A 25,603-nucleotide genomic window follows, 5' to 3' on the forward strand; every position below is an offset into this window, starting at 1 on the left:
GGAAGCCTAGTGAAAAGCAGTCCTTTTAAATTGTTTGATTCAATTTTTCCAATTACTGCTTTGCTGCAGCAGCAAAATAAAGTATACATTCTCGAAAGAACCAAAGTAAAGAGTTAATTATTCTTATTTCAAACAATGGTAATGAGCTTTTCAATGGATACCTCCAGGGATAAACAGTTGTATGGTCTAATTACTCAAATTCCAACAACATTAACTTCAGACTAAAATCCTTTAGGTTAATCAGCACCAGGCCTTCCTCCATCTTTTGTTTGTTCTACAAAGGACAGCAAAGAATTGGAAATCTGGCATTGTGATCATCTTGAGCCATTTTCCGTGGGTCACTTTTTAAATTCTACCAAGTACTTGTAGTATAATTTTGTGGCAGAGTTTCTGCCAACCCTCATGAATAAGAAGCTGAGCACATTAATCAAGTTTGATTCCCAGACAAGGAAAATAGCTTTTTTTCCACTATTAATTAGGTCCTCAAATATCTGGACAATTCTCAAGAGGTACAGCTATGTACACCAGAGAACACAGCTCAAGCCTGGGACTGGGGTAGAAGAAGAAGAACCAAGTTGAAGACAGAGGGCAGGAGCCAGACCTTCAGTGCTTAAGGTCCCACAGCATTCTTCTGTCTTCCCTCCCATGGCAAGGGAATCATATTGCTAAATATTAAAAGGTATTAGAAACAGACTTTAAAAAAACCAAACAAACCACAAAACTCTTCCACTCGATAGTTCACACCCATTTGGTCAGTAATTAAGTAATACACAACCCCCTTACCCTCCTTGTGTTTTCCACTACTTTTTGATCTGGCTTTCCATAGTTTGGTGGATTGGCATACGGATCATAGCCCAGTTTTGCTAGCATGGGTGCAATCACTGGCATGTCTTGCAGGACATCAGCAGGTATCTTCCCAACCCACTTTGACAATGCTTCCACGTTGACTGGCTTGATTACTTGGTCAGTAGATCTTTCAACTCTGTGGAGAGAAAAAGAAAGGTTATGTTTTGCACTCCCACCAATACTTGCTTCTTTTTCACTAGCATTAAGATTCAGAAAAAAAAAAATCCATCAGAACAAACTTTCTTCTTTCCTCTCTCCAAATGTCATGGTTGTACAGAGCTGATGGAAGTGAAATTTTACTACATAAGTATAAAATAACTACTAAAACATCCATGCATGCTTTCTGGTTTAGGCTCTCACACAGAATGTGCTGAAGTAAGTTTTTTTTATATGAAGGCAGCAGCGAAAGCCAAAGAAATGATAATTGAAAAGGATGCACACACCTACATATAAAGCTGTTTTCCCACTGGTATATTCCCACATTTCCTGTTTCATCATCTTAAATTCCCTTAGAAGTTGTATTCTAAATTAAAGTCAATGTACCATTTATCTTCTGTGACTACAACTAAACGTTTTTAAATGAGAGAGACCTATGAAAAGGGCAGAAAGATACAAACTGCAATAGCATTTTTCATAGCCATTCCTTTTACTTAACTGATTTTCAGTCATGACACTTTTTTTAAAATGGCAAGTACATAATCACTGCAGTGTCATATGTAAAATATTTGGAATCAACAGTCCTGCATTCTTGCACCCCAGATTTTATTGATTTCTTTTCAGAGGAAGCAATCTGGCATCACTTCATACACACACACACTTCTTTTAGACTACAAAATATACAAATTCTTTATGGTATTTATTTCTGAACCAGGACAGCAGGACTCACAACAAGCTGAGTAATTTAAAACTCCCCAAACCTTCTTCTGAATTTTTTTTTCATGTGAAAAAGAACACAAGCATTTTGGATATCAAGGCTCATTTTTCTTTTAAAGCAAGATGCCTAAAGGAATATTTACATCTGAATTGCAAGCAATGCCATAAGTCACTGTATCAGTAACTTCTGCTGGCAAGCTGTACCTGCCTGAAATCCGATGCTGAGCATAGAGCTGTCACAGCCACTTACAACTATCATTCTTCCCAGGACTTACATCATTAAAAATTGTGACCTCTAAAAGTCCTACAACCAGAAAACAAAACTGCTATAATTTAAAGTATGCAGAGTAACACCAGTGCCTCATCTAGGCAATATAAAGAATGAGACTACCAAGATTCAAATTAATTCTCAAGCAGACAATACTTGTTATGCAGAACTACAGAATGTGAGAAAACATCTTCTGAGAAAAATAAATGGAAATTTCCTGAAATAGTCCTGAGAGTTTCCAAGACCAGAAGCCTGAGCTTGTGAAATTGCTCTCTAGAGTGACATCAGCTTACAAGAGGAATAAGTTTGATTACAGTGATCCAATTAACCTCATGAATCCAAGAAGAGGCTGAAGTACTGTTGCACATTAGACAAATATAAAATCAATAGCAAGAGGCTTCCCATTCAGATGCCAAAGTACTGTGCAATGGCAGCCTTAAATTACAAACTGTGTGCAGGACTGCCAGTCACTGACTCAATTTGATCTTAACACCAGTCTTTACCTTGTCATCCTCTTTTACTTGTTCTCATAGCTGAAATTGTTTCAGGACAGAGGAAGGAAGTTAGTCATACAATGATGGAAGGTCAGACACTTCAGTACTTTGAACACAATCAACAAAGAACAAACCAGACAGGGAAATAGTCACCCATGGGGAAACTGTCTTGGCAAACGGGGTCTTCAGATTGCTGCAGAAGGTGTTTAGTGGAAGCTGGTAAGCACCTGACAAACACAAACTGTAAGACAACCCCCAGAATTTACAGCTTTACTCTCTTAAGCCATTTTCAGTAGCACAAACTGAATGCAGGAACTCAGAATGGGATTTTGGGACCAGGGGGTTGCAGCTTAGTCTCAGCCATCCTGAAGGCCTGAGATCACAGCAAAGGTCTGAGGTCTGCACAGCAAACTAAGAAGCCTGGGCACTGCCTTTTTGATCCTGAGAATTAGTAGAGGACATCTGACTTCATATCAAATTAGCCAGAATAGAGAGTTGAGTTTCAGTTGTTCAACATGGCAAGTCAGGAGTCTGTAGAACCATTAGAACCATGGTTCCCTTCAGTTCAAAAAAGATTCCCAACAAGTGTTTTAAAAGTAGAAGGCTTATGGCCCTCCTGCATTCAGAGCCAGCCAAGCCCAAAATACTTTCACCAAAACTGTAGATCGATTCAACTGTTTAAAATAAGGGTGATGCTGTGAGAACCAGGTGATGGGTTTGACTGACAGTTTATCAGAACCCCAGAACCACAGGTGCTATACATCAATTAGAACCTCAATCAGAACATGTATGAATTCCTGAAGTAAAGGCATGTTTAAAATGTGTTTTCCTTCAATGTCATTTTAGCATTTAAAAACAAAAAGGTCAGCAGGAAACATTTCCTGGTGATTAATACCTGGCAAGAGATAAGCACAGAACTACATTTAGCTGCTCCTAGGCACCAAGTCAATAAAACACTACAGAGCATTCGGGTTTCTGTTTAAATCCTTTTCTGTCCTTTTCAGTAAGGTGGGAAGAAGAGGAAAACACAGTTTCTGGGAAAGATTCTTCAGACCAAAGAAGAGTGTCGGGGAACACAGAAAGGAGAAAAATACACCCAAAAAGCCAAACAGAGCAAAACAAGGGGAAACATACCAAGTCTTGCCAGATTTATGCATGATGAATTTGCATATGCAAATGTTGCCTGGTCCGTGCTTCCAGGTTTCACTGCAAAACTGCAGGAACCTTTTCAGCTCTAAAAGCACAGAACACAGGACTCATCCCAAATCCTTCTACATCTGTCCTAGAATCAGATGGAAGGTGTGTATGAAGAATAGTATATTCTGAAGTAATTTTACCTAGACAGCTCTTTCCATAATAAGCCTAATAAAAACTGCTATAAAAGGGCTGACTTTTCTTTGCATCAGTGGTCAGCACAGCTGTTTTCAGTTAGGAGGCAAATGCCAGAGCTATATTAACAATAGTAGTTATAGCATGTAGCCCAGCCATAACACATTCCTCCAGCAGCCACGCTGGCAGTTACTTCAAACCACAGGTTTCCTGCTACTACAAATTCTGTGGTGCACATCCCTAAACCTATGCAGTGCTTCTTCTTGCAGCTGGATAAAAACCAAAATAAAGGGCAAAGATCCTAAGTAAAATAGAAAAATAATGAGGCTAGAGCTTCATAAGCAACAGAAAAAGTAAGGATTACTGGGCAGATGCAGAAGAGAATAAGGCAGCTACAGTATCCTCAAATGAAGCAGATTCAATTCTTGAATACAGACTTTTCAGTATCTAACACTGCTATTAACAGACTATTGCATAAGAGTTTGAGTGTGGAATAAGAGAAAACTGAAGTCAACTCGCTGCCTGAAGAATTCTGCAAGCCACTGGGTAACTGACTTATTTCCAGAAGTGAAACTCTCTATGGAACTGAAAAGAAAGCACTTGACACTGACCGACAGCCTTATTCACAGATTTCATTTGATGCAGTTAATTTTTATTTCAGATGAGTTAAAAATATATTCTTAAACATTCACTTTCTATTACCAGATAATAACATCAATACATAGATTTTTTTTGGCAATATTGCAATCTCTCAAAGTTTTTTAAAGTACTTCAAGACAACAAACTCTTGTCAGGTTTCTTTTCAAAAACCCTCCAACAGTTAAATCACACACAGGTATTTTTTGCTGGACTGATTTTTTGCTGCTGATTGGAGCAGGCATCGTGCCTCTGAAATGGAATCTGTCTGAAAGGCTACAAGGTGAGTGGAAGATGACTGAGGCAGGTTTCTCTCCTCACTTCCTCACTTTAAGTTTTAGACTTGAGGTTTTCTGCCCTATCCAACACTTTGCAGACAACTAGGAAACTAATTCTATCTAGATCTTCATAGTGTCCTTACTACATTACACAGGGTAGGCCTATGTGGTGGTATCCTTTAAACATTCTATTCTGATACAAACCATTTGCTACTTGATATCCTCCTCCTGACAGTAAATAGTGTAATAACATTGTGAAACAGCCTGACGGGCATATGGTAAAGTCCTGTGAGAAGACAGAGTTGAAATAAACAGCAGTGTTTTGAATTTTCTTAGGTGATCTCTGAAGAGATCTTCAGCACTGTTCCTTCAGGTAGCTGGGTGGGAGAAAGCTGCTCATCAGAATATGGAGCTCACCTGCTCCAAAGTGTTGTTTCAGCTGAATGCAGGCAGTATTCACTCTGTGAAGAGCACCCCACTATGAGCCTGAATAAAAATTCTAAGTTATAAGAGCACAGCACTGGTTAGAACCTGGCCCAGAATTTAACAGCCAGGCACGCCCAAGGCCATTAAGAATTTTGCTGCAGCTGAGAACAAGCCAAATGCAACTTGATAGAAGGGAAACTAGAATCTAAAGCAAGATAATTTTGTTCAACTGTCAAAATCTGATAAGGTGCCTGTGGCAGATTAAAGTTCTTGGTAAACTACCTAGAAAGCATCTTTTCAAAGAATAAATTCTCAGCCCTGGGCAAAGACACCCCCACCCCCAGCCAAGCAGTGTCACTGACCCCACAATCTGCTGCACACAAGAGGGCAGTGAGGAGCTGGGGATGCCAAGAGCAGGTGGTTTTAAATGCACAAGAAAATAAAAAATTAGGGAAACTCAACCTCCACCAGCACAAATTCAATTAGCATCATATAAATACACAAAACAGACACTCAAGATAGAGAATTTCATAATCACTGTTTTGTTATTGTTTTTTTTTCCCTGCAGACCTTGAAAAACTGAGTCACTGAAATAATTATCAAATTATAAAGGTCTCTTGCAACTGAAAAACAAATCTCCCCATTTATTTTGAGGGTATTTGGTTAGATAACCACCAACAGATGTAACACTAATAAACCATTCTTTTTCTACTATTGCCAATGTCTTCTGAAATAATAAATTACTTTCACGTATCATCTCAGAGACAATAAAAGCATAAAGAACTCCATGAACAGATTGAACTGATGAGGGTCAAAAGAATACTCATTTGTCTTATATTTTAAAGTTTGATTAGGAAATAAATCATGAAGCAACATCTTATTTTCAACAATGCATTTGCTTAGTTTTTAGAGACATGAAATGTATTCTCATCTCCTCAGATCCTAGTCTACCAGACTTGGCAAGAAATATTACCTGAAACTACTAATTCAGCCAGGCTACTGAGTTTTATAGTATAGAGGTTCATTAATTTTTAAAATCACTAATCTGGAAGTTATAAGGTAGTGATACTTTTCCAGAATTGGCATTATGCACAATTTTCTAGAATTGCACATTATGCATACAGGAGACTTAACAGGAACTTGGCACCCACCTATTTATATCAGTAAAAGTGAGCTCACTCCCCATCAGCTGCCACTGTGAAGCAGTAACATGATACAGAGAACTAAAAAGAAGCTCAGACACAGATACAGCTGACAGAGACCTCCAACAGAACCCTGCTTCGGGTCAAGTGGCAGAAAGCTTCACTCTGCTAATGAACAATATCACTAAAAAAAATGTTGAGATGGCTTCCTGAGAGCTCTGTGACCACAGTGGTGGTGGCTGTGCTTCTCCACTGGAAATGGTGATGTGAAACCTCCAGATTGTGAATTTATAACCATTACATGAGTTTTAAATTCTCTTTCTAGATGCTGATTAAAAAAATACTGATTTGGTTTACATTGTAATCCTCTACATTAAAAAATCCACATAGTCATTTCCCTAGCCACTAAAAAAAAACAAGATTTCCCAATTTTTACTTCTCAAAACTGCAGGTTTGGGGTGTTGTTTTCTTTTTTTAAATTTAAAAACAAATAAATCACTCTGTAATTCAACAGTTTGATTTGTCTCTACCCATCCTGGACTGCTTGCTTGTGCCTCTGTTACAATGAAGCACTTGGAAAGTGATGAATATTCAAAAAAGAGAAACCAAGGAATTTAACTGGCCATGCCTTACTGCTGGAATAGGGCTTTCAAATCAGTATTTTTTGAAACTTAAACACGACAGTCTGGTAGATGACTGTCATAGAAAAAAAAAAAAAAAAAAGAAGAAGGATTCAAACATTCACACCCTTCCTCCCCATAAAGAGCAGTCAGCTTCCATCTCAGAAGCTCCCCTATATATAACAGCCAAGAAACCAAAAGGAGGAGTTTAACTGGAGTATTAACTAGCTGTTTGGGGGGATTTTCTAACACCCCCAAGACCTATCTGGGTTTTCTAAGCAAAGTTGCATTTTGGTTTCTGGAAGTAACTAAGTCAGCTGCACAGATGGCATGACAGAATACTGAGAGATTTGCTTACAGCAAGGTTAATTTTTATTCAAAATGCTTGTCCTTTTAGGAGCACATGCCAACTTAAAAGAAGGCCAATTCTGCTTTCTATTTTGTTGGAACAGTTTCTTAAGTTTCCTGGAAGAGTGCGTTCTTGGCAAATGTAACTCAAAGACCATTTTTGCACTGACAACAATACTTAATTTTCTGAAATCAAACGATGATCCTGCTAGGATGAGTAACACCAGTCTAAATAAAAAAGGCAAGTTTTATTTTGGGACACAGGGAAAAGCAAAGCTGCATTGGCAGAAAGGCTGTTAGTAGACACTGAAGTTAGACTGATCAGGAATTAAATGTTTGTTCATATGCTCCATGCACATATGTTAGTGAGACAATAATTTAGGAGGAACAACCTGAGTCTGCAACGTGTTAGTTAGCAATCATTCCTACTTTCCAGACAACCTGCATGAGAAATAGGCTTTTCGAAACATCATTAGCTCCTTATAAACTGAAACAAAATTACAAGTAGTCTTTTCTGGCAAAACATACTATTTTACCTCTTAGACCAAGACAAGGTAAAGGAAGAATGTTCATACTCACTTTGAAAGAGAAACACCCCCTGCTTTTCCAATCATTTCTTCATGGTGCAGCACTGCTTGGTTCCATGGGATGCGAAGAAACTTTAAGAGAGTTCTCATCCACCTTTCTGGATGCAGTACGAGTTGTTCATAATGTACCAGCATGCACCTTTCAAAACCAACCTCCATACACTGGTTATACATAGTTTCTATAGCACGGTTCCACTTGGTCAAGCAGTCCCTGTAGCTGTTAAGGTCAAACCCAGCTATTGTCACTTTTCTAGATATCATGGAATGCACGGATGCTCGGCCATCCCGTACCATGAGGAGAAATTTGGCATTGGGGAAAATTCTAGCAAGATAAGTTAGGGATTTTAAAGCAAAAGGATCTTTGTTACACAAATAGGGAGCAGGCTCTCCGTGTTTCACAATGATTTCCAATAAAAATGCTTGCATGGCTGAGTCCAGAACTTCATCTGTGACTCCAGCTTCATCCAGCCGGATCTTCTCTTTGCTTGACCGAGCCCACATCTGCTTCACTGCCAGGATCCGTGGGATCACCCTGGTCTCCTCCCCACATCGGATATCGGGATGGGCATCGAGCATGGCCCGCATTAAGGTGGTGCCACTTCGAGGTACTCCTCCAATAAATATTAAAGGCATGTCTTTGTTGTAAGCAAAGGTTTTGCTTGCATTTGCACTGGCAGCAAATGTTCTAACTGTGCTTCTCACACTTTCCATCCTCACAGGTTGGCTGCGTTCCTCTATTCGATGGTGACACTCCATGGCGTGCTGGCCCAGATAAAACACTGTCACTGAGCTGATCACCAGGCATGCCAGCAGCAAGTTCTGCTTGAGTTTTCCAACCATTTTGGTAAAGGCTGTCACTTGAAAACAAGGAATCCTTCTATTTCAAATTATCTTCTAGTTCACATGCCATGGGAATCCTATTCAAAATAAATTAAGGTCTGGCAAGGGGGGAAAAAAATAAACGTTTAGAACTTAGGGAACTACTACAATAAATCAACAACAGAAAGCCCTGACAGCATTCAATAAAATTACTGTCTCCTGGTGTTGCATTAAAACCAGTAAAGGCAAAGTCTAAACATAATCAGGCCAGAATAAAAAGCCTTTATGTTTACCCACAGCAGCAACACAAAATGCAACTGAATTCAGGACCAGGAGTGCTATTTTCAGGGAAGTTCTTTGATACATTTTAACAACATAGTCGAAAGAACTCCAGCACTGGATAGCTATATTCACAGGCAAGCAAAGATATAATCTACACACAGTAGAAAAGTAATTATTTAGTAAACACTCTTTCTTTATTAAGTGAGGTTTTGTAGCAGAAAAAACAAACAAAAAACAAAGCCATACTGCAACACTGACAGTGCCCAATTTTTGATCAAGGCTTTTAAGAAAAACAACTTATGGAAAATAAGGGAAACTTCAATTTTAACTTCATGGGAAGCCTTGATTAAAGAAGTGTATAGTCATTAAAAACTACAAAAAGTGTAGTCTTTAAAAACTACAAACACAATCCAGGATTAAAACTGACTATGATCAGGCTTGATTTAAATAAGAGCAAGAAGAAAAGAATGAACTCATGGCAACTTCAAAATTTTCATCCATCCCAGGACTCCAAAGACACAAAGCACGATATACAAAAGAAAACTATTTCATCCTAACATCTTTTTTTATTGTTTCCTTTCTGTAAAATTTGGCCCCTAGAGATATTTCTCTCAAAAAACAAACAAAACAAGGCAAACAAATAAAAAACCCCCAACCCCACAGACCAACAAAAAAACCAAACACACAAAAAAGAAAAACCACATCGTGTCCTCAATAAGTATCCCAGGGAAAAAATTATGCAAGGCTTTAACTCAAGTCACATAATAAAGCTTTGCCAGAACAAAGCATATACCTTCAAACACTGTTTGGATTCCTGTTAAGCAGTGCTGGTGAGCTTGCTCTTTTTTGAAGTCTCCTCTACACCACCTAGTAAGTCTGCATTTTTGCTTGTATGACAAGGGTCTTTCCCCTCCAGGATAAATGTAACACTTCAGAGTTAAGAATTTGAATTTATGGTTCCTACACAGAATGGTTTATGGCAAGAAACCAACACTGGCTTAGATAAATCTCCTACACTGCTGCTGGGATGACTTCATCTGTTCATGCCAAGCTCTATGCTGTATCTTTATTTTTTCTGTTCCTAACAGTTCATGTACAGACAGCTGTTTTACCTGTATACTGCAGCTCAACAGCTTTGAATTTGCAGATAAATTAAGCTGAAAAGTGACTCTTCCTCTCAAAATATAAATGAAATTAGTAACCTAACTGAAATTTTAAATATGAGCTTGCTTTTCAGAGCTGAAATAACTCACTGAACAGTGTGAATCACAGATGCTTTTAACTGTAAGGAGCTCCAAGTACTGAGCTACCACCAACTGTTTAAGTGCCTGACATCCTCAGAGCTTTTCCATCCCTGTCAATGATGCAAGACACATTCCTGAATGAAGAACAAGTTCTTATCTTATCCACTGAACCTCTTCCTCCATGCAAATCCAGTCACCAAATCAGAAATTCTCAAACCCCCAGCTGAGCAAGCCTCTCCAGACCCTCAGCAAGCCCCTGGCCCCCACAAGCTGGTGAGGGGTGGATGCAGGCTGTGTGCAGACTCTGCTGCAGCTCCCTCCTGGGAAATCAGTGCCTTGCTCTTACTCTTTAAAGTTTTAATTACATCTTTACTGTACCTAAAAGTCAGTACTCATTTCAGAGAAGAATTAACACCACAGAAAGTGTTTTGCCCCAGAGCAAATAAGACTTACAAATATTTACACTTCATATAATCCCTAACATTATTCAGTTTAAATTCCATGCAAAAAAAGCACCCCAAAAAATACCAAACCAAAACAAAAGAAACAAACTCAGAACTCAGCCCTCCCTCAAGAGAAAACAACCAATCAAGCAAAATAAAAAAAAAAACCCTCCAGAGAAATTTTCATCTTCCAAACTAAAAACTACTCCTTGAAGATGTTAAGGTTTCCCAAATGCAAAAATTAAGCAACTGATCATCAGAGCAAAGCATACCAAAACCAAGTGCTTCAGTTCTGATCATTTATACTACAATGTATAAAACAAACCAAACTTAAACAACTTAAAACAAACCAAAAACCAGCACCAGCTTCCAGAATCAAGCAGCATTGGAGGAAAAAGCCCCTGGCCTGCAGACTGAACCCCTCAGTGCCCGGGCTGGGTGAGGTTGGGTGCTGGGTGACTCACTCTCAACTCCAGCTGTGCTCACAAATCCACTCTGCAGCCTGCCAGGAGGTTTCCTAAATTGCTCTACAAAAAAACCCACACACAAACCCAGCACATTTTCATTTGATGCAGTAATCTTTTGATAAATTCAAGGATACTTAAGGCTGAAAGACCATAAAAGCTGTTATTAAGCTGTCCCACAACCTTCTGTAGCGTTTTCTTTCCTGGAAGCAATACCTGGAGCATGCAATTGCCAGAAACTGCAGCAAGACCAGGGCTTTGTACATCAGAAAACCCACAGAGGAGCAGTCAAACAGCTCCTCTCAGCAAACTGATCTATTCCACAAGTAAGCAAACTCCCTTCTGTGCCTGAAGTTACAGATAAAGCTCTTTGGGACAAGTATGACATAGGGAAGTCACTGCCCTTCTAGCAGCTTGCCAACAAACCCCACCTTCTCCCTTCTCTACATGAGTAAGTGCTCTGGATCACATCTGTCAACCTGAGGGATTACTACAGGTCATTAATGTTCTGCTATTAACAGGAACTAAATTGACAGCATTTAAAAATCACAGCAAGGCAAATGGTGATCCCTTGTCAGCCTGTAAGGAGAGCTTTGAAAAACTGTGGCCTTCTTACCCACTGTGACCTGGTAAAAGGAAAGTGCCACTCCACATAAAAATACAGACAACTCTTAAGAATAATAAAAACAAAACAAAACAAAAAAACCCAAAAAGCAAAAAACCCAAAACCAAACCCTAAAAAATACCTAAAAATTCCCAAACAAACACAGACTTCCCCCCCCGCAACAACTCAGTCATAAACTGAGGCAAATGAAGATTACTACAATGGTAGAGAGGTCCTTAAACATTTTAATTCTTCTAGGAATTTGCTGCTAAAGTTTCAGTACAAGAAAATGCAACTAAACAGAAGTGTGAATAGCTGAACTTTATTCCCAGAAAAGTCAGGCTTATGAATCAGCCACGTGAAGATGCTTGCAAAGCAAAATGAGTGCTTTGTTTCCTTCTTCAGCACACACATACCCTCTTCTCCCCTCTTCCCTCCCCCTACAGCCAGTGGGTCAAGACCTTTTTTCCTCAAGTTCTTCCAAAATATGTTGAAGACTTTTAGCTTAGTCCAGAGGAAAGTCATTCAGTTGTATTTTATGTTAGAACAGTTTAGGGTTTGTTGTCGTTTAAAGCATTCCCTGCCAGGGGAAGAAAGATGATCCATTACCACCCAGTAATAAGCAATCCTCATAAGCTCTTGAGCTCAGGCTTTCACTTTGGAAGCTGGAAGAGTGATGATGCAGCTTATACTACTGGAAAGTTGTCTTTCCCTTCAAATAGTCCTAAGAAGCCCTTGCATACGACATTAAGTCTTTCAGCATTCCTAAATGAAAGGTAAAGAAATTCCATAAAACCTTTCCTTCAATGAGCTGCTATGTTTCTGGTTGGTTGTGCTTGTTGACCACAAAGAAGATTGCATAGGAAAGCCAGCAGTTACATGGTAATGGTATAGCACAACACCAAGGAACACGACTGAAAAATCTGCAGTGGACCACTTCAAGAAGCTCTCCAAACCATCATAGGCTCATTTAGAAGTCAATTCCAAAAATTAAGTATTCAAGAAGCATTTTTAAACCTTTGAAGCAGTGGTTGCACAATCACCTTAATGATTTCCCCCCAGACCAGGTATCAGGTATTACTACCAGTCATGTAACACAGCCTGAGAGAGGAATGTCACAGCACAGCACAAGCAAAATACTCAGAAAGCTGGAAATAAAAATTAAGAAGCCCTGAGTTCCAAGTCCATCTTCATCTGTTCAAGTCATTACAGCTCTCATGCCCTGCAGCTGATTCTCTCAATTTCTCCCCCCCCCTTAGTTACACTATAAAAAAGGATGATAAAATAAACTGAGCAATTTTAATTCACCACAAAGAAAAAAGCAGTGAGCCACCTGGCAGAAAGCATCTGGGATGAAAAACTGCCAAGGTGAGCTAGAGAGGGCCTAGTTGGCATAACAGGACAAACAGGACAATAATAACAGGAATAACTTGAATAATAATAACAGGAATAACAGGATAACAGGACAAACTTGGACAAAATTGTTATAAGGCAATGCAGAGGCAGAGTTCACACCATAGGAACTAGAGAGATGTTGCTCACACATTTGCATTGCCTTGAACCTAGATTTTGAATGTGGCTTTTTTACAGCTTCATAACCACTCACGAGACAGATATATTGATACACACAAGAACATACATGAAAGAAATTTAGGAACACCTATCCTCCCTCTGGCTCTACTAACACTTACAAGCAGGAAAAAAAAACCCTCTACCAAATCTGAGACAACTAATAAGGCTACCAAAGCAATCAAAATTCAGTACTTTTAGATTTTTCAACACTTAAGAGCTCTAAAATGAGTTTAAAGTACAGCTAATTAAAAGGTTTGCTCCAAATGCAAACAAAAACCTCTGTACATTCTGCTCCACATTTATATTTATATATAAATATATATACATATATATTTATAATACATACAGCAAATTACATGGATGTGCACACCAGTCAAAAAAGAGTTACCAACGTGCTCCCAGTTATGCAAGAATACACTGTACTTGTTAAGTACTCCAGTTACTCCTGGAGAACCATTCTACAAAAGGAATTTTATTGGCAGCACACACAGGCTTCTAGTTCTTAAAATGTATGTTTTTAAAAAGAAAAAATAGAGCAATAAAAGTCTGCAGCACATCAATAGTAGATGAGCTGCTGTTCTGTGCACTTTTGTGTGTATTGTCCATCCCAGGCACTCAGGATTTCAGCACTCAGGTACACAATCAGGCACTCCAAAACATCAAACTTCTTGGTAAGACTCAGAAGATTCAGACCTACAAAAATTACCACCACACGTTCACACCAGGATATGCAAATAGAGGCTTCCACCAAAACCATTTCCAGCTAAGAGACAGATTAAGTCTACGGCTACAGATGTACTGCCAAAGCGCTTCCACAACCCCTGCCTGTCTCAGGTTGTGTTCGCAGATGCAAATGCAGCGCTACAGAGCTGTTCCTCTGAGCCTCCCCTCTGCACCGCGGGTCCCCGCACCAGCGCAGCGCCTCTCAACAAAGCCACCGTAGCGCTGACAGCTCCTGAAGCCGCTCAGCCCGCCCCTACGGAAACTTTCCGCGTTACCCGGCTGGGATCCTCCTCGCATTCCGGCACGGCACCGGCGGGAAGCAGCGAACCGGCCCCGATGCCCATCCTCGGGACCCGCGGCGATGCCCGCACAGCCGAGTGCCCCGGCCCGGCCCTCCCCCGGGGTGCGGGGACCTCAGGGCCGCAGCGCCCACCCGCTCCCCCCCGCAGCCCGCCCGACAAAGGCAACGGGCTCTGGAGGCACCGGAGCCGCCCCAGCGCCGGGCGGGGCAGGGCGGAGCACAGCGGCCGCTGTCGGGGCTGCGCGGGCGGTGAGAGAAGGAAAGGCCGCGCCCGCGGCCCGCTCCGCGCGCCTCCCCCCTCAGGTGCGGGGCGGGAAGCGGCTCCTCACCTGCGCTGCCGCCTCCCCGGCGCCGCAGAGGCCGCTGCCAGGGCCGGGCTAGAGCCGCGCAGCAGCAGCACCTCTGCCCCTCCTCCTCCTCCGCCCCCGGTCCCCTCAGGCACCATCGCAGTGGGCAGCGAGCGGGACCGGGGCAGCCACCGGGACCGCCACCGGGAGCGGCTGCGCTGCTGCCGCCACCACCACCTCCCCTCAGCCGCGCGGCGGCGGCTGCCATGGAAATCACAACCACGCCCTGATTGGTCGCGGGCCTCGATGTGTCGCGAGTGGCGGTTGGGCCGGAGCTGAAGATTGACAGGTGAGGGGGGGGGGCCTGGGGGCGGGGCCGTTAATCCCTGCGGGGCAGCGGGGGCACAGCTGGACGCGCAGCTGGATGGGTGCGCAGCTGGACGGACGCGCAGCTGCACGCACATCTGGAGCACGCGGGGGCGCCACGCGGGCACCTCTGTGTGAGGCCACGTGCAGCAGTGCCGCGCCAGGCAGATGTTGGGGGCTGGGAACATCTGGAGGCTCGCGCTGCTCACTGCACACCCCCAGAGCCGCTGCGGGAGGAAGGGCAGAGGTGAAGGCTGCAACTGGAACAGGGTGTCACCAACAACACTCTTCCGGATGCTGCCTCCTGGCTGAGGTTTCAGAGGCTGAAACCATCCCTAGCTCACAGCTCTGGGCACCCAGGCTTCCAGTGCTGCAACTGCCAGAGAAATCGGGAAAAGCTACAATTCGATATTTTAATAGATGTGAGGTGCTTCTGGCAGCAAGGAGCAGCACCTGGCTCAGAGCTCAGGTGTCCCCTCGTGTCACACACCTGTTCTGCACCAGGGGGGAAGCACAAGCCATGTGTCTGCCACGTGTGCAGCTGTGGCAACATCTGGAATAGCATCAGGCCGGATCAGACAGTGAAGGCTGAGCTGGCTGCTGGCACATCTCACACACAGCTCCTCTGACCCACAGCTGGGCAGAGCACCCACCATGAGCTGCACCAGCACTCTGCTCCTGGGGGGTTGGCTGCAGTGAGCCCAGTCCATGAGGAAACACTTCTATAGGGTCACTGCTAACAAGGACTGGCTTAAGGCCATCCTGACAGCTTTCTTGTCAGAGCTGGAAGCAAAAAAAAAAAAAAAAAAAAAGTTTTATCCCTAAAAATTGCAAAAAAGAATTGCATTTGACTTGTTAACATGAATACAGTGATAAAGACTGAACCTGACAGCAAACGTATTTCTTCTTTACACACAGGAGCTCTGGCCCTGCTGCCATCACCATACACAACCAACCAGTGCTGCTGTGGGGTCACCCCAACAGCAGCAATCCCATGGGATGTTCCCCCACATTGGTGTTTCTTGCCCAATGGGAATTAAAACCCAAAATCTGCTGAAGGGATTTAACATGATGCCAGCTCAAAATTCAGTCTGGGGAAAGCCAAACTGAGCAGTGATGCTTGACAGCTCCTGCTCATCCCTGATGAGCCCTTGGCTCTCTGCCTCCCAAACTTTCCTGCAGCTGGGTCTCCACTCCCCATCAGTGCTGCAGCAACCAAGAGGCACCACTGCTCTGATGCTACCAAGCTTGCTGAGGGCTTGGCTAATTGGGGACACTAAAATGGGAAAATATTCCCTTTTAATCCCCTAAAATCTGGCCTGAGTCACTGTTGTGTCTCCCAGAGAGGCAGCACAAATCCTGCAGGGCTGGGGAGAGACACCCAGCTGGGCCCTCCTGTCATCCCAGCCTCAAGAGATGTGAATGGAGCTGAGAGCAACACCCTCAGGCTGTGAGGATTAATCCCAGCCCATTACCTCACGTCTCAGCCTGTGATAAAACTTTCATGAGCTTGCCAGGACACGGTGCCCATCAGCCCCAGAGAGCCCAGACTGGTGGTGTTGAGTTGACAGCTGGACCTGATGATCTTTGAGATCCTTTCCAACATTAATGATTCTATGATCCAGATGAGTGCTTTATCTGCCTCCTGCTTCTCCAAGGTGACAGGGAAGCAGGGATACTGAGTGGGTTGCAGGCAGCGTGGCTCCTGCGTGGTTTTATTTGCCAAGACAATCAAGCAAAGGCAGCCTTGTACCTACAAGGCAGGACAAGTGCTTTCATGTAGGGAAAGGTTCTGTCCTGTAAGGACCCAGTTTTATGATAAGCATGGCTTTCAGACATGCTGGGAACACGGAGAAACCAGGGACTTCTTTCAGGTGGTAAAATCCCTTTCAAATTTGTTTTCTCTGCCAGCTATTGACAGGCAATAAATGTTATTTGCTCCCAAAGGCAGCTGGGTTTGAACTAACGATTTAAAGATGAGACTGCCTGTATCCTGTTTCCAGTAAGTTTGCCTCAATCCATTAAACAGCACTTTTCAGATTGCTTTATTGGTTTTTCTTTTATGGCTTTAACTGTGACTCACATATATCTTGCCTTTTAAAAGCTCCCAATCTGTGGCAATCAAACAGTGCCTCCAGGGGGGGAAAAATGCCAATCTCCAAGGGAAAGAGGGGAAGCATGATGCTGTTGTACAGAACGAGTTCCCCACACTGGGCCCTTCTTTAATCAGTGTTCATGAGAGAGTCACGGATCAAATAACCCATCAAACACTGCACCCTGTGAAGGCTCAGTACAGACAGAGCTCAACAGTTGCTGCTGCTGGTGGATAAACACCACCAGAAGCAAACTCATAAAATTGCTTGGTTTTTTGAATGTCACATTGTCTGTTCCTTGCTGGCTTGTTCTTGGTTTGTTCCTTAGAGTTAGGAAATAATTCCTCCTGACTGGGGGCTCAGCCTCAAAGGTGAGCCCAGGAGTGAAGCTGCAGCTCCAAGGGGTTGTGCCTGCTTTGTGCTCAGTTTTCCCTTGGCAGTGGCACAGTTTACAGCTGTTCCTGTACTTTAAGTTCTAAGGGACTGCTGGTATGGGAAGGATGAGAGAAGAGCAGCCCTGAGAGCTGGTGCTATTTAGGAGCCTACTTTAAACTTTTTTTTCCATGTTATTTCCAAGTGTGAGCCACAACATAAACATTTTTTTCCTCTACTTCCATGGCAGAGGCCAGCCACACAAAATCACCCCGTGGCTGGCACCTTCAGTGACAAAAATGCATCTTTTTTTATTCCCTCCCTGCCTTTTCACTACAATTCTTCTCCTAACACCAACACCACTCCGAAAGTCGCCCTGAATACAATTCAAGAGTGACAGTTACAGCCAGAGCCAGCTTCCTAGTCCAAATATCCTGGCCCTCATCCAGGACTATTATACCTTAATTCCACCTTTCAAATCCTAAGAATGAAAAGAATTTCCCCTCTGGCTCTGCCCAGCTCCTTCCTCAGGCCCAGGCCCAAAGCTTGCCTGATTTAGGCATGTTCTGCCAGAGCTGCTCAGAATTATTCTTTTTTCCTCGAATGCCTCAGCAGCAATTGCACAACCTGGCTGTCAGGAAGGATCTTTCCTTCTCCCAGGGTGGCTGGAGGAGAACTGGTGCTTGTGGCACTGTACTGGAGAGATCCAGTATAGGAGGAACTGAGGGAACAGAGGAATTTGGAGGAGGATACCAGTATGATAAAGCACCAAGACTCAGATGGATTTCAGCTTGTCCTCTGCATCTGGGAGATTCATTTGGCCTGTAGGAAGAAGTAATTCCAAGCCCAGTGTGCTCCCACGCTGCCTGGCAGCCCAGACAGGGGCTGAGCATCCTTCTTCCCCCAACAACCCTGCTGAGGTGCTTGGGTGGCTCTGTGGCAAAGACACTGATTGAAATCAATCCTCTTATCTCTGCCTTTCTGAATATGAACAAAATGCCCTCAGAAGAGGGGGAAAGGATGGATTTAACACCTGACTGATAGAGCAAACTGCCTGCAGTTAAACCAGCACAGGCTCCAAGACAGTGCCTTGGCTGGGGAGGACCACAGGGCAGCATCCCTCTGCACATCTCACCCTATCAGACACCCTAAATTTATCTAGGGCTGAGGGTCATTCCAGACCCCAGAATGAATCCCTCCCCTCCCCAGAAGCAGGGGATGAGGATACCCAGCTTCTGGCTGCACTTCATGGCAGGATGCAGAGCACTGGGGGCAGCTGTTACCCAGCAATGCAAAAGGGTCCCAGCAGAGTCTGTCAGTGCAAACAGATCCAAACAAAACCAGCCTGGATGTTTGGGGAAGACTTATGATCCCTAGAGGAGGAGAACATCCAAGGAGAGTGCTCAAAAGCTTCTGAGTTTAGGGAAAACAGGCCCCACAAGACATTAGGCTGATGACATTCCTCTGCATCCCCTCACAGCAGGAGAATAAGTTGTTTCTGCTGAATAGATGTTTCTGCATCCAGAACCATGCCTTGTACTTCACACAGTCTTTCTTCTGAGCAGAGCAAACCTGTCAGCTGCAAACCCAGCAAGGATGCTCTTTAACTTGGAAGGATTCTGTTGCCTCTGTGTGTTTCCTAGAGGCACACTCATTTTTAATGCTTTTCTCTGCTACCAGTATTATTTTTCTGTCCCAGCTGCCTTGTGTATTGGTCATTTAGCAGAGCAAAGTTTGCCTCAGGGGATCCCAGGGCAGATGTGGTCCATGCAGCAAGGGGCTGGGACCCTGCTGAGCATTTCTGATAGCCACACCAAGTGTATCTTGCAGTCAAAGCCAGCAAAACCAAGTCCTGGGGAGCACTGAAGGACCAGAAAGGGCCAGTCTTGGTGTTTGCCTGCAAAACACCTCAGCTGCCAGCAGGATCCACCTGCACACACAGTACCACCCTTGTGCATAACCTGAAAGCATCACTTCTGCACCTCTGCTCTGCCCCAGGTCCACAGGCAGTGATCTCCCAGGTCTCACAGGGCATGGGCTCATCCTGTGCTGCCAAGCCACTCTCATTCATCCCATGATCACAAAATCACAAAATCATTTTTGTTGGAAAAGACCTTTAAGATCAAGTCCAACTGTTAAACCAGCACTGCCAAGGCCACCACTGCCCCATGTGCCTCAGCATCACATCTACACAACTTTGAAATCCTTCCAGGGGTGGGGACTCCACCACTGCCCTGGGAAGCCTGGGCCAGCCCTGACAACCCTTTTGGTGAAGAAAGTGCAACGTGACCTTAATCTATTTGTGCCTCCGAGAGGAACAAGGCAGTTTCTGCTCTGACCTCTCTTTGAGATAAATAGCTCCATATACCTCCATCTCTGTCTGATCTTGTGTCTTTTGCTTTCTAAATGTGACAGCTGAGAACTGATTTTTCCATGTGCCTGGAGAAATAATTATGGGGCTAGGAGTACCTCCATGCAGCCCTTGTCCCTGTGCTCCCAGGCGAGGTGTTTGAGGAATCAGATGTATGTATTTCAAGGGGAGATTTTTTCCCCAGCTGTTGGAGCCTCTGGAGGTGCAGAGTCCTCAGGTTTTTCCAGCTGGTAGACAGTCCCAGCCATCCAATAAATACAGACTTAGCTGTTTTTCCAGTCAGAAAGCAGGAGTGAGTAATTTCTGCTTTTACATTTATAGCCACTTTCTCGTGCTCTTGGCTTGCAGACAGCTGCCTATGTGGCACGACAGACGTGTGCAGGCAGAGCACACATCTCCAGCACAGGAACACCTGAGAACAAGACATTGCCTAATTCCTTCCCCTCTTTTACGTTGGCTTAAAAAAAAAAATGAAAAGAAACATTTTTAAAATCCAGTATCTCAGAGCATCAAACCTGGAGCTCTTCTAAAAATCTCATCTGACCCCAACCATACTGCTGCAGGTGCTGGCAATGCACCTGGCTGCTTTTTCTGGGCTCTGAACACACCAACCCCTAACAGAAGAGGGATCAGCTGGCTCTTGTGGGACTCACCCCATGAAGTTTAAATGGTTGCAGGTGCCCAGTGGCTTGCAGGACTAACTGGTGAGTTTCTAAAGCAGCAGCACATGTGGCATCAACTTAATGAGCTAAATATCCATTAAAATAGATATTTATAATGACAGTGATACAAGAAGTAATCTCATCTGTGTCTGGAAAATGGTGCAACAAGGTGAACAAGAAGCTCACTAACTCCAACATCTAAAAAGAAAAAACACTCCAGAAGCCCCAGTGCCAAAGACACAGACCACTGGGCCAAAGTCTGGGAAAGCAGCAGGACCTTCTGCAGAGCTCCCTCATCTTGTCTGGTTTCCATCAGTCATTTATTTTTCTGGTGGCCTTTCAAAAGAGAATCCCACAGTGAGCTTGCTGAGAAGCTGCTGGGTTTGCTACAGAGAGGGGAAACAGCCTTAACTTAAAATAGAGAAGGTAGCTTCTGTTAGAAAGGTGATGGGAGCAGGGAAACCCAGCTGAAAACCTGAGGGTGTGCACCCACCAAAAGATGGCCTGTGTGAAACTGTAAATTCATTTTAGACAAGCTATGAAATGCAGAGCTCCTTCCTCCCTGTCCCCTGCTTTAATCACTGAATAACATCCCCCTCAACAATAAAACAGATGTTAAATTTAAAAAGCAGTACAGTGAATAAAATGCACCCAAAACATCAGCTACTGGGCTTCAGCACCTTTATGCAAAAAACCTGGGGTACATAAAGAAAGTCTTTTTCTTAAGAAAATTGAAATTGTACCAGCAGAGGCAACCAATGAACCCCTTTTCCTGCAATAATGCTTTAAAATCAAGAAAGGAGAGCAGCCAGCACTACTCCAATTTTCCAATCTGTGATGGAAAGAGGGGGAACAGAAATGGCAAAGTCAGGACTGGCTCAGCCCATCCTATACCCAGCACTCCCCACACAGCTTCTCCATTATTTCTGAATACAGGCTCAAAATAGACAATTTCCAGTTAATGCCAAATGCCTTTCAACATCTGGCCATGGGAACCTACTGGATCCTCTCGGTGTCTTCCCCAATACTAACTTCTGCACGTTCTGCATTCAGTCCTAGAGTAACAGCCCATTTCTTATTTTCCTAAGGAGAAACGAGACTTTGTCTGCCAGAAATGGAGAAGAAAGGGCAGAACTCCCCAGCCAATGTGCTCCTGATGTTTGCACAATGAAATAAGAAACTTGCTTCACTCGTGTGGCCAGCGAGAAGTTTTTGCCCTTGGATCAGGGCTTTTGGTTCCAAATACTTTGGGTTCCTTTGGGCAGAAATCCCTGCCCTGCTCTGCTGACAGCCTCTGACTAACCCGAGGTGGATGGAAAGCAGTTGGTTTATTTTGCTTTGGTTTTTGTGAACACATCCACAGCTCCCTGCACGAATGTGCTGAGAGCCAGCAAGGGCAATGGTAGCAAACCACTTGGACCCCAGATCTGCAACATCATCAAGGACATGAGAAACTCATCCTGCTTTGCCTAAAATTGTATTTATATATAACACACATTGGAACAGGCTCCTCAGGGGAACAGTGATGACACCAAGCCTGTTGGAGTTAAAGGAGTTCAAGGAGCATCTGGACAATGCACTTAGTCATATGGTTTAGTTTTAGGTAGTCCTGTGAGGGGCAGGGAGTTGGATCAATGGTACTTTATGAGTCCCAACTGGAGATTTTCTATGGTTCTATATGTATTCAACCACACACCCATATAAATAGATATCAATTTCTGCCCCAAACCACAGTTTTGGTGGGGTAGCCTCTCACTGCCCTCCTCAGCAAGATAAGGAAGAATATAAGATTAAAATAAAAGCTTACAGGTCAAGTTAAAGACAGGAGATGTCCCATGACTACCAAACCACTGCTCTAGCAGCTGGAGCAGTGTTCAGCCATGGTGCAGGGGGATGCAGTCCCTCTGCATTGCCCCACAGTCTGAATTTCAAAAATTCTCTGAAAATGCATTTTTGCAGCACAGCATTGATGCAAACAGGCCAGGACACAAGTGAGGCAGAGCTGCTGCTTCTCTAGTGACTAAAAAAATGTGACTATGCAATCAACCCTCATGAACGCATCTGGGGACGCCTGCCAGTGCCTGCATTTGATTTCTTGCCTAAACTCCAGCCAGCTTAATGCAACATCAGCTTGGAAGCCATAAAACATGAGACAAACAATGTAAATCAATGCGACCAGCAGAATTTAACAGGAAACAGGCTGTGCTCTTTATTTTCTGGATCAGAGAGCAGCTGGCTGGCACAGAGATGATTACCTCCGAAAGTCCTTGGACCCATTTGCTTATTTGCAAGCAGGGGAAAGGGAGCTGAAAGTTGATTTCATGTTATGTGGGGTTTGGTATAAATCAACTGGTATGACTTAAAATTGGACAAAAGATAGAAAAGTCACATGAAGAGGCAGATGAAATACTTATTCAGCTAAAAGACTGGAGAAGAAGCAGCAGGATGAAAACTAGTGCCTGGAGATGTTGGATTTATACTTTATCTAAGGACTGGCAGCAAGGGCAGGAGTAAATGTCTGTAGCCTGGAGCTATATATAACTGCACTTAACATCTCCTTGGAGTATTTTAAGGCAGGCACAAAGCTGACAGAAAGCTTGGTGTCACTTCTCCCTCCAGCAGATCTGTTCTTCCCCCTAGCAGTGGTCAGTGCAATGCTGGAGGGTCTCAGCTGCCCTCACCAGAAGTGCCTGGTGCACCATTCCCACAGGGATGCATACAGTAACAGGGATAAAGCTGAGACATGCCAGAGGAGAGGCTGGGAGCCAAGCACTGAGCTCACAGGAGAACAGGACTTGAAACAGCTGTTGAGGTCAGCTCACAAAGCACCCAGCAGATAGAACCCCTCTCACAGGCCAACTGAAGTCCACTAAAATCCATTGCCATTCATTTTTCCCCCTACAGAGCTGCTGCAAAACCCTGGCATCAGCACCCACTCAGCAGTGCATGTCCCCCACAGGAGCATGCTGTGGTAACACTGCTACCACCACTGCATCTCCAAAACTGCAAGCCCCAATGGGCTTTCACCAAAACCAGCCACTGTCCCAGCTCCAACCCACCTTGTGGGAGAGCATCCAGCTCACCCCTGATCCAAGTGACACAACCCCAGACTCACAGCACTGCTGAGTTTCACCTTTTGAGACTTAGATAGGAGATTCTGGTCCCCATCAGCAATGCTGAGGGGCAGTGAGGGCTGGCTCCAGGCAGACCATAACCTTCCCACTGTAGCCACTGACAGCTGAAGGGATCACCAGGACCTAAAGGGCTCAGCCTGGAGCTGGAGCCCAATTTCAGGCAGACTGGGAGGATATCAGCATGTTGAGGGGTGGCTCAGGATATGCATCAAGTTTTTAGTGATGAAAAAGCTGGTGGCTTTTCCCACCAGCTGCTGTTTCTTCCCCACCCTCTTTTATAGGAGCCCGATAGCTGCCACTGGCTCCAGGCACACTTATTCTGGTGACTACCATGACCCATTTAAATTGCATTAAATAATTTCTCAGTTCATTGTCCTGCAGAGATTAGTTACATATAAGCATATTTTAATGATTAACTATTGGGCTCTGCTGAGGCCCCAGCAAAAAAATGCAGAACCCTCCCCTGTCCCTCCCTCCTCTCCTGCCAGTTCCCTGCTACATCACCAGTCTCCCAATATTTCTGGTTTTCCTCAGAGCCTCCACTCCTGGGCTGATACAACCAGCTCAGCTGGCACTGAAAGGAAGTCTCCTGCTCCCAGAGATGCAGAAAGGCTGGGAAAAAAAGGTTGGGAAAAGCTCTAACCTCAGAGTCCGAAGAGGAAGAAGCTATAATTTGGAGGTTAAACCATGAAGAAGCAGTGTTTGTAGAGTCCATCACTGGTCTGGGGGTGAACTGCAGGCTTCCTTGATGAGCTGGAGCCATGGTGGGATCTCACCCTCTGTTGCTCTGATGAATGCAGCAGATGCTGCAGGCAGTGCCATTACCTGGGACAGAAGCCAAGGTTAGTGCAAAACCTGCCCCAAACGTGGCTGATGCCACCTGAAGTCCTTGCCCAGGGGAATTCTTCCCCCAAAGCAACAGGGCTGGGGCTCCAGAAGCAGTTCAGGGCTGGATTCACCTTCCGAGCCACTCCCAGTATCCATACAAAATGAAAATCTGTAAGAAAAAAGGAATTCCTCAACCTTACATGCACAGAACTCCCATCCAAGCAACCCCTGCTTCTGCACTCACACCCACAGAGCAAAACCTGCCCTGGGCAAAGCACATCAAGCCCAAGCAGGAGTGATTCTACTTCAGCACAGTAACACATCCATGTGCTGCTCAGCCTATCTCATCCCACCAAACCTGGTGGTTTCCAAGATGGGACAGAATGATCCCCCTATAAGCACCCAACATGGATGGGACAACCCCAGCACCAGGGAGGGATGAGTTAACACATCTGCTCCCACCAGGTTTTTGGAGCACGAGGAGCATTTTAGGGTTGTTCCCAGCATAACACCTGCAGCTTTGGAGCCACCATCCCAGTCTCACCTGAGGTGGTGGCTCATGGTCTTGTCCCACTCGGTGCAGCCTCCTGAAGCTGGGAAAGAGGCAACTTTCCACTGAGCCCACGCCTGGGAGCAGGACACTGCACAGGAAAAGGGAAAATGTTTCAACTGGCCTGAAGCATCCAGTTTCCATTCACAGAGACTGCAGTGTGGGCAGCTGGAAGCAGCAGCATTTTGGGGGTCTTGATGATGGGCTCTGCAGGACAATGAAGGAGCAAACCTGCTGGGAGGAGGCAGCTGGATCCCATTAGGTTGAGTGGGAGTTTTTGGAGTTTCCTTTTCCTCCTCTCAGTGCCACCCCCTGGCTGCTGCACCCTGAGGAAGCCTTTAGTGATGTCTTGCCATGGTGTTTGCTAAGGAAACTGGTGAACAATGCAAAGGGAGGGGAAAAAAAAACCATTGCACATAAATTTGCTCAGTGCCCAAGGTGAGTCCCATTTTGGTGGTCCCAGCCACTCTTCCCATGAGACAAGGAACATCCCAATTTATCAGGATGGGGACTAGGATGCCACTTGCAGAGGGATCCAGGTGCTTGTCCTACACGTTTCCTCCACTTCCCACCTGCTCTCTGTCCACCCACAGCATTTCAGAGGTCACCATATATTGCTGCTCTGTAACAGTTAAGCAACT

General features: G+C 44.3%; 1 protein-coding gene across 2 annotated transcripts in view; it reads right to left on the reverse strand.

The window, feature by feature from the left end:
* Nucleotides 1-25,490, reverse strand: part of TPST1 (tyrosylprotein sulfotransferase 1) — a 35,284-nt gene extending 9,794 nt beyond the window's left edge. Inside the window, exons 1-5 of one of the 2 annotated variants that reach the window (XM_030462573.1) lie at nucleotides 25,194-25,490; nucleotides 24,957-25,053; nucleotides 24,228-24,409; nucleotides 7,840-8,785; nucleotides 784-982 (exon numbers count right to left, since the gene is read on the reverse strand). In XM_030462573.1, coding sequence (XP_030318433.1) covers nucleotides 784-982; nucleotides 7,840-8,687 — 1,047 coding nt within the window. In that variant the 5' untranslated portion in view covers nucleotides 8,688-8,785; nucleotides 24,228-24,409; nucleotides 24,957-25,053; nucleotides 25,194-25,490. Of the gene's footprint in view, nucleotides 1-783; nucleotides 983-7,839; nucleotides 8,786-14,628; nucleotides 14,875-24,227; nucleotides 24,410-24,956; nucleotides 25,054-25,193 lie in introns of those variants that run through there. The other variant, XM_030462574.1, reaches the window with a different exon arrangement.
* Between the last annotated feature and the right edge of the window lie 113 nt (nucleotides 25,491-25,603).

Source organism: Calypte anna, chromosome 19 (assembly GCF_003957555.1).
Source record: "Calypte anna isolate BGI_N300 chromosome 19, bCalAnn1_v1.p, whole genome shotgun sequence".
In the NCBI taxonomy this organism is placed as follows: domain Eukaryota; kingdom Metazoa; phylum Chordata; class Aves; order Apodiformes; family Trochilidae; genus Calypte; species Calypte anna.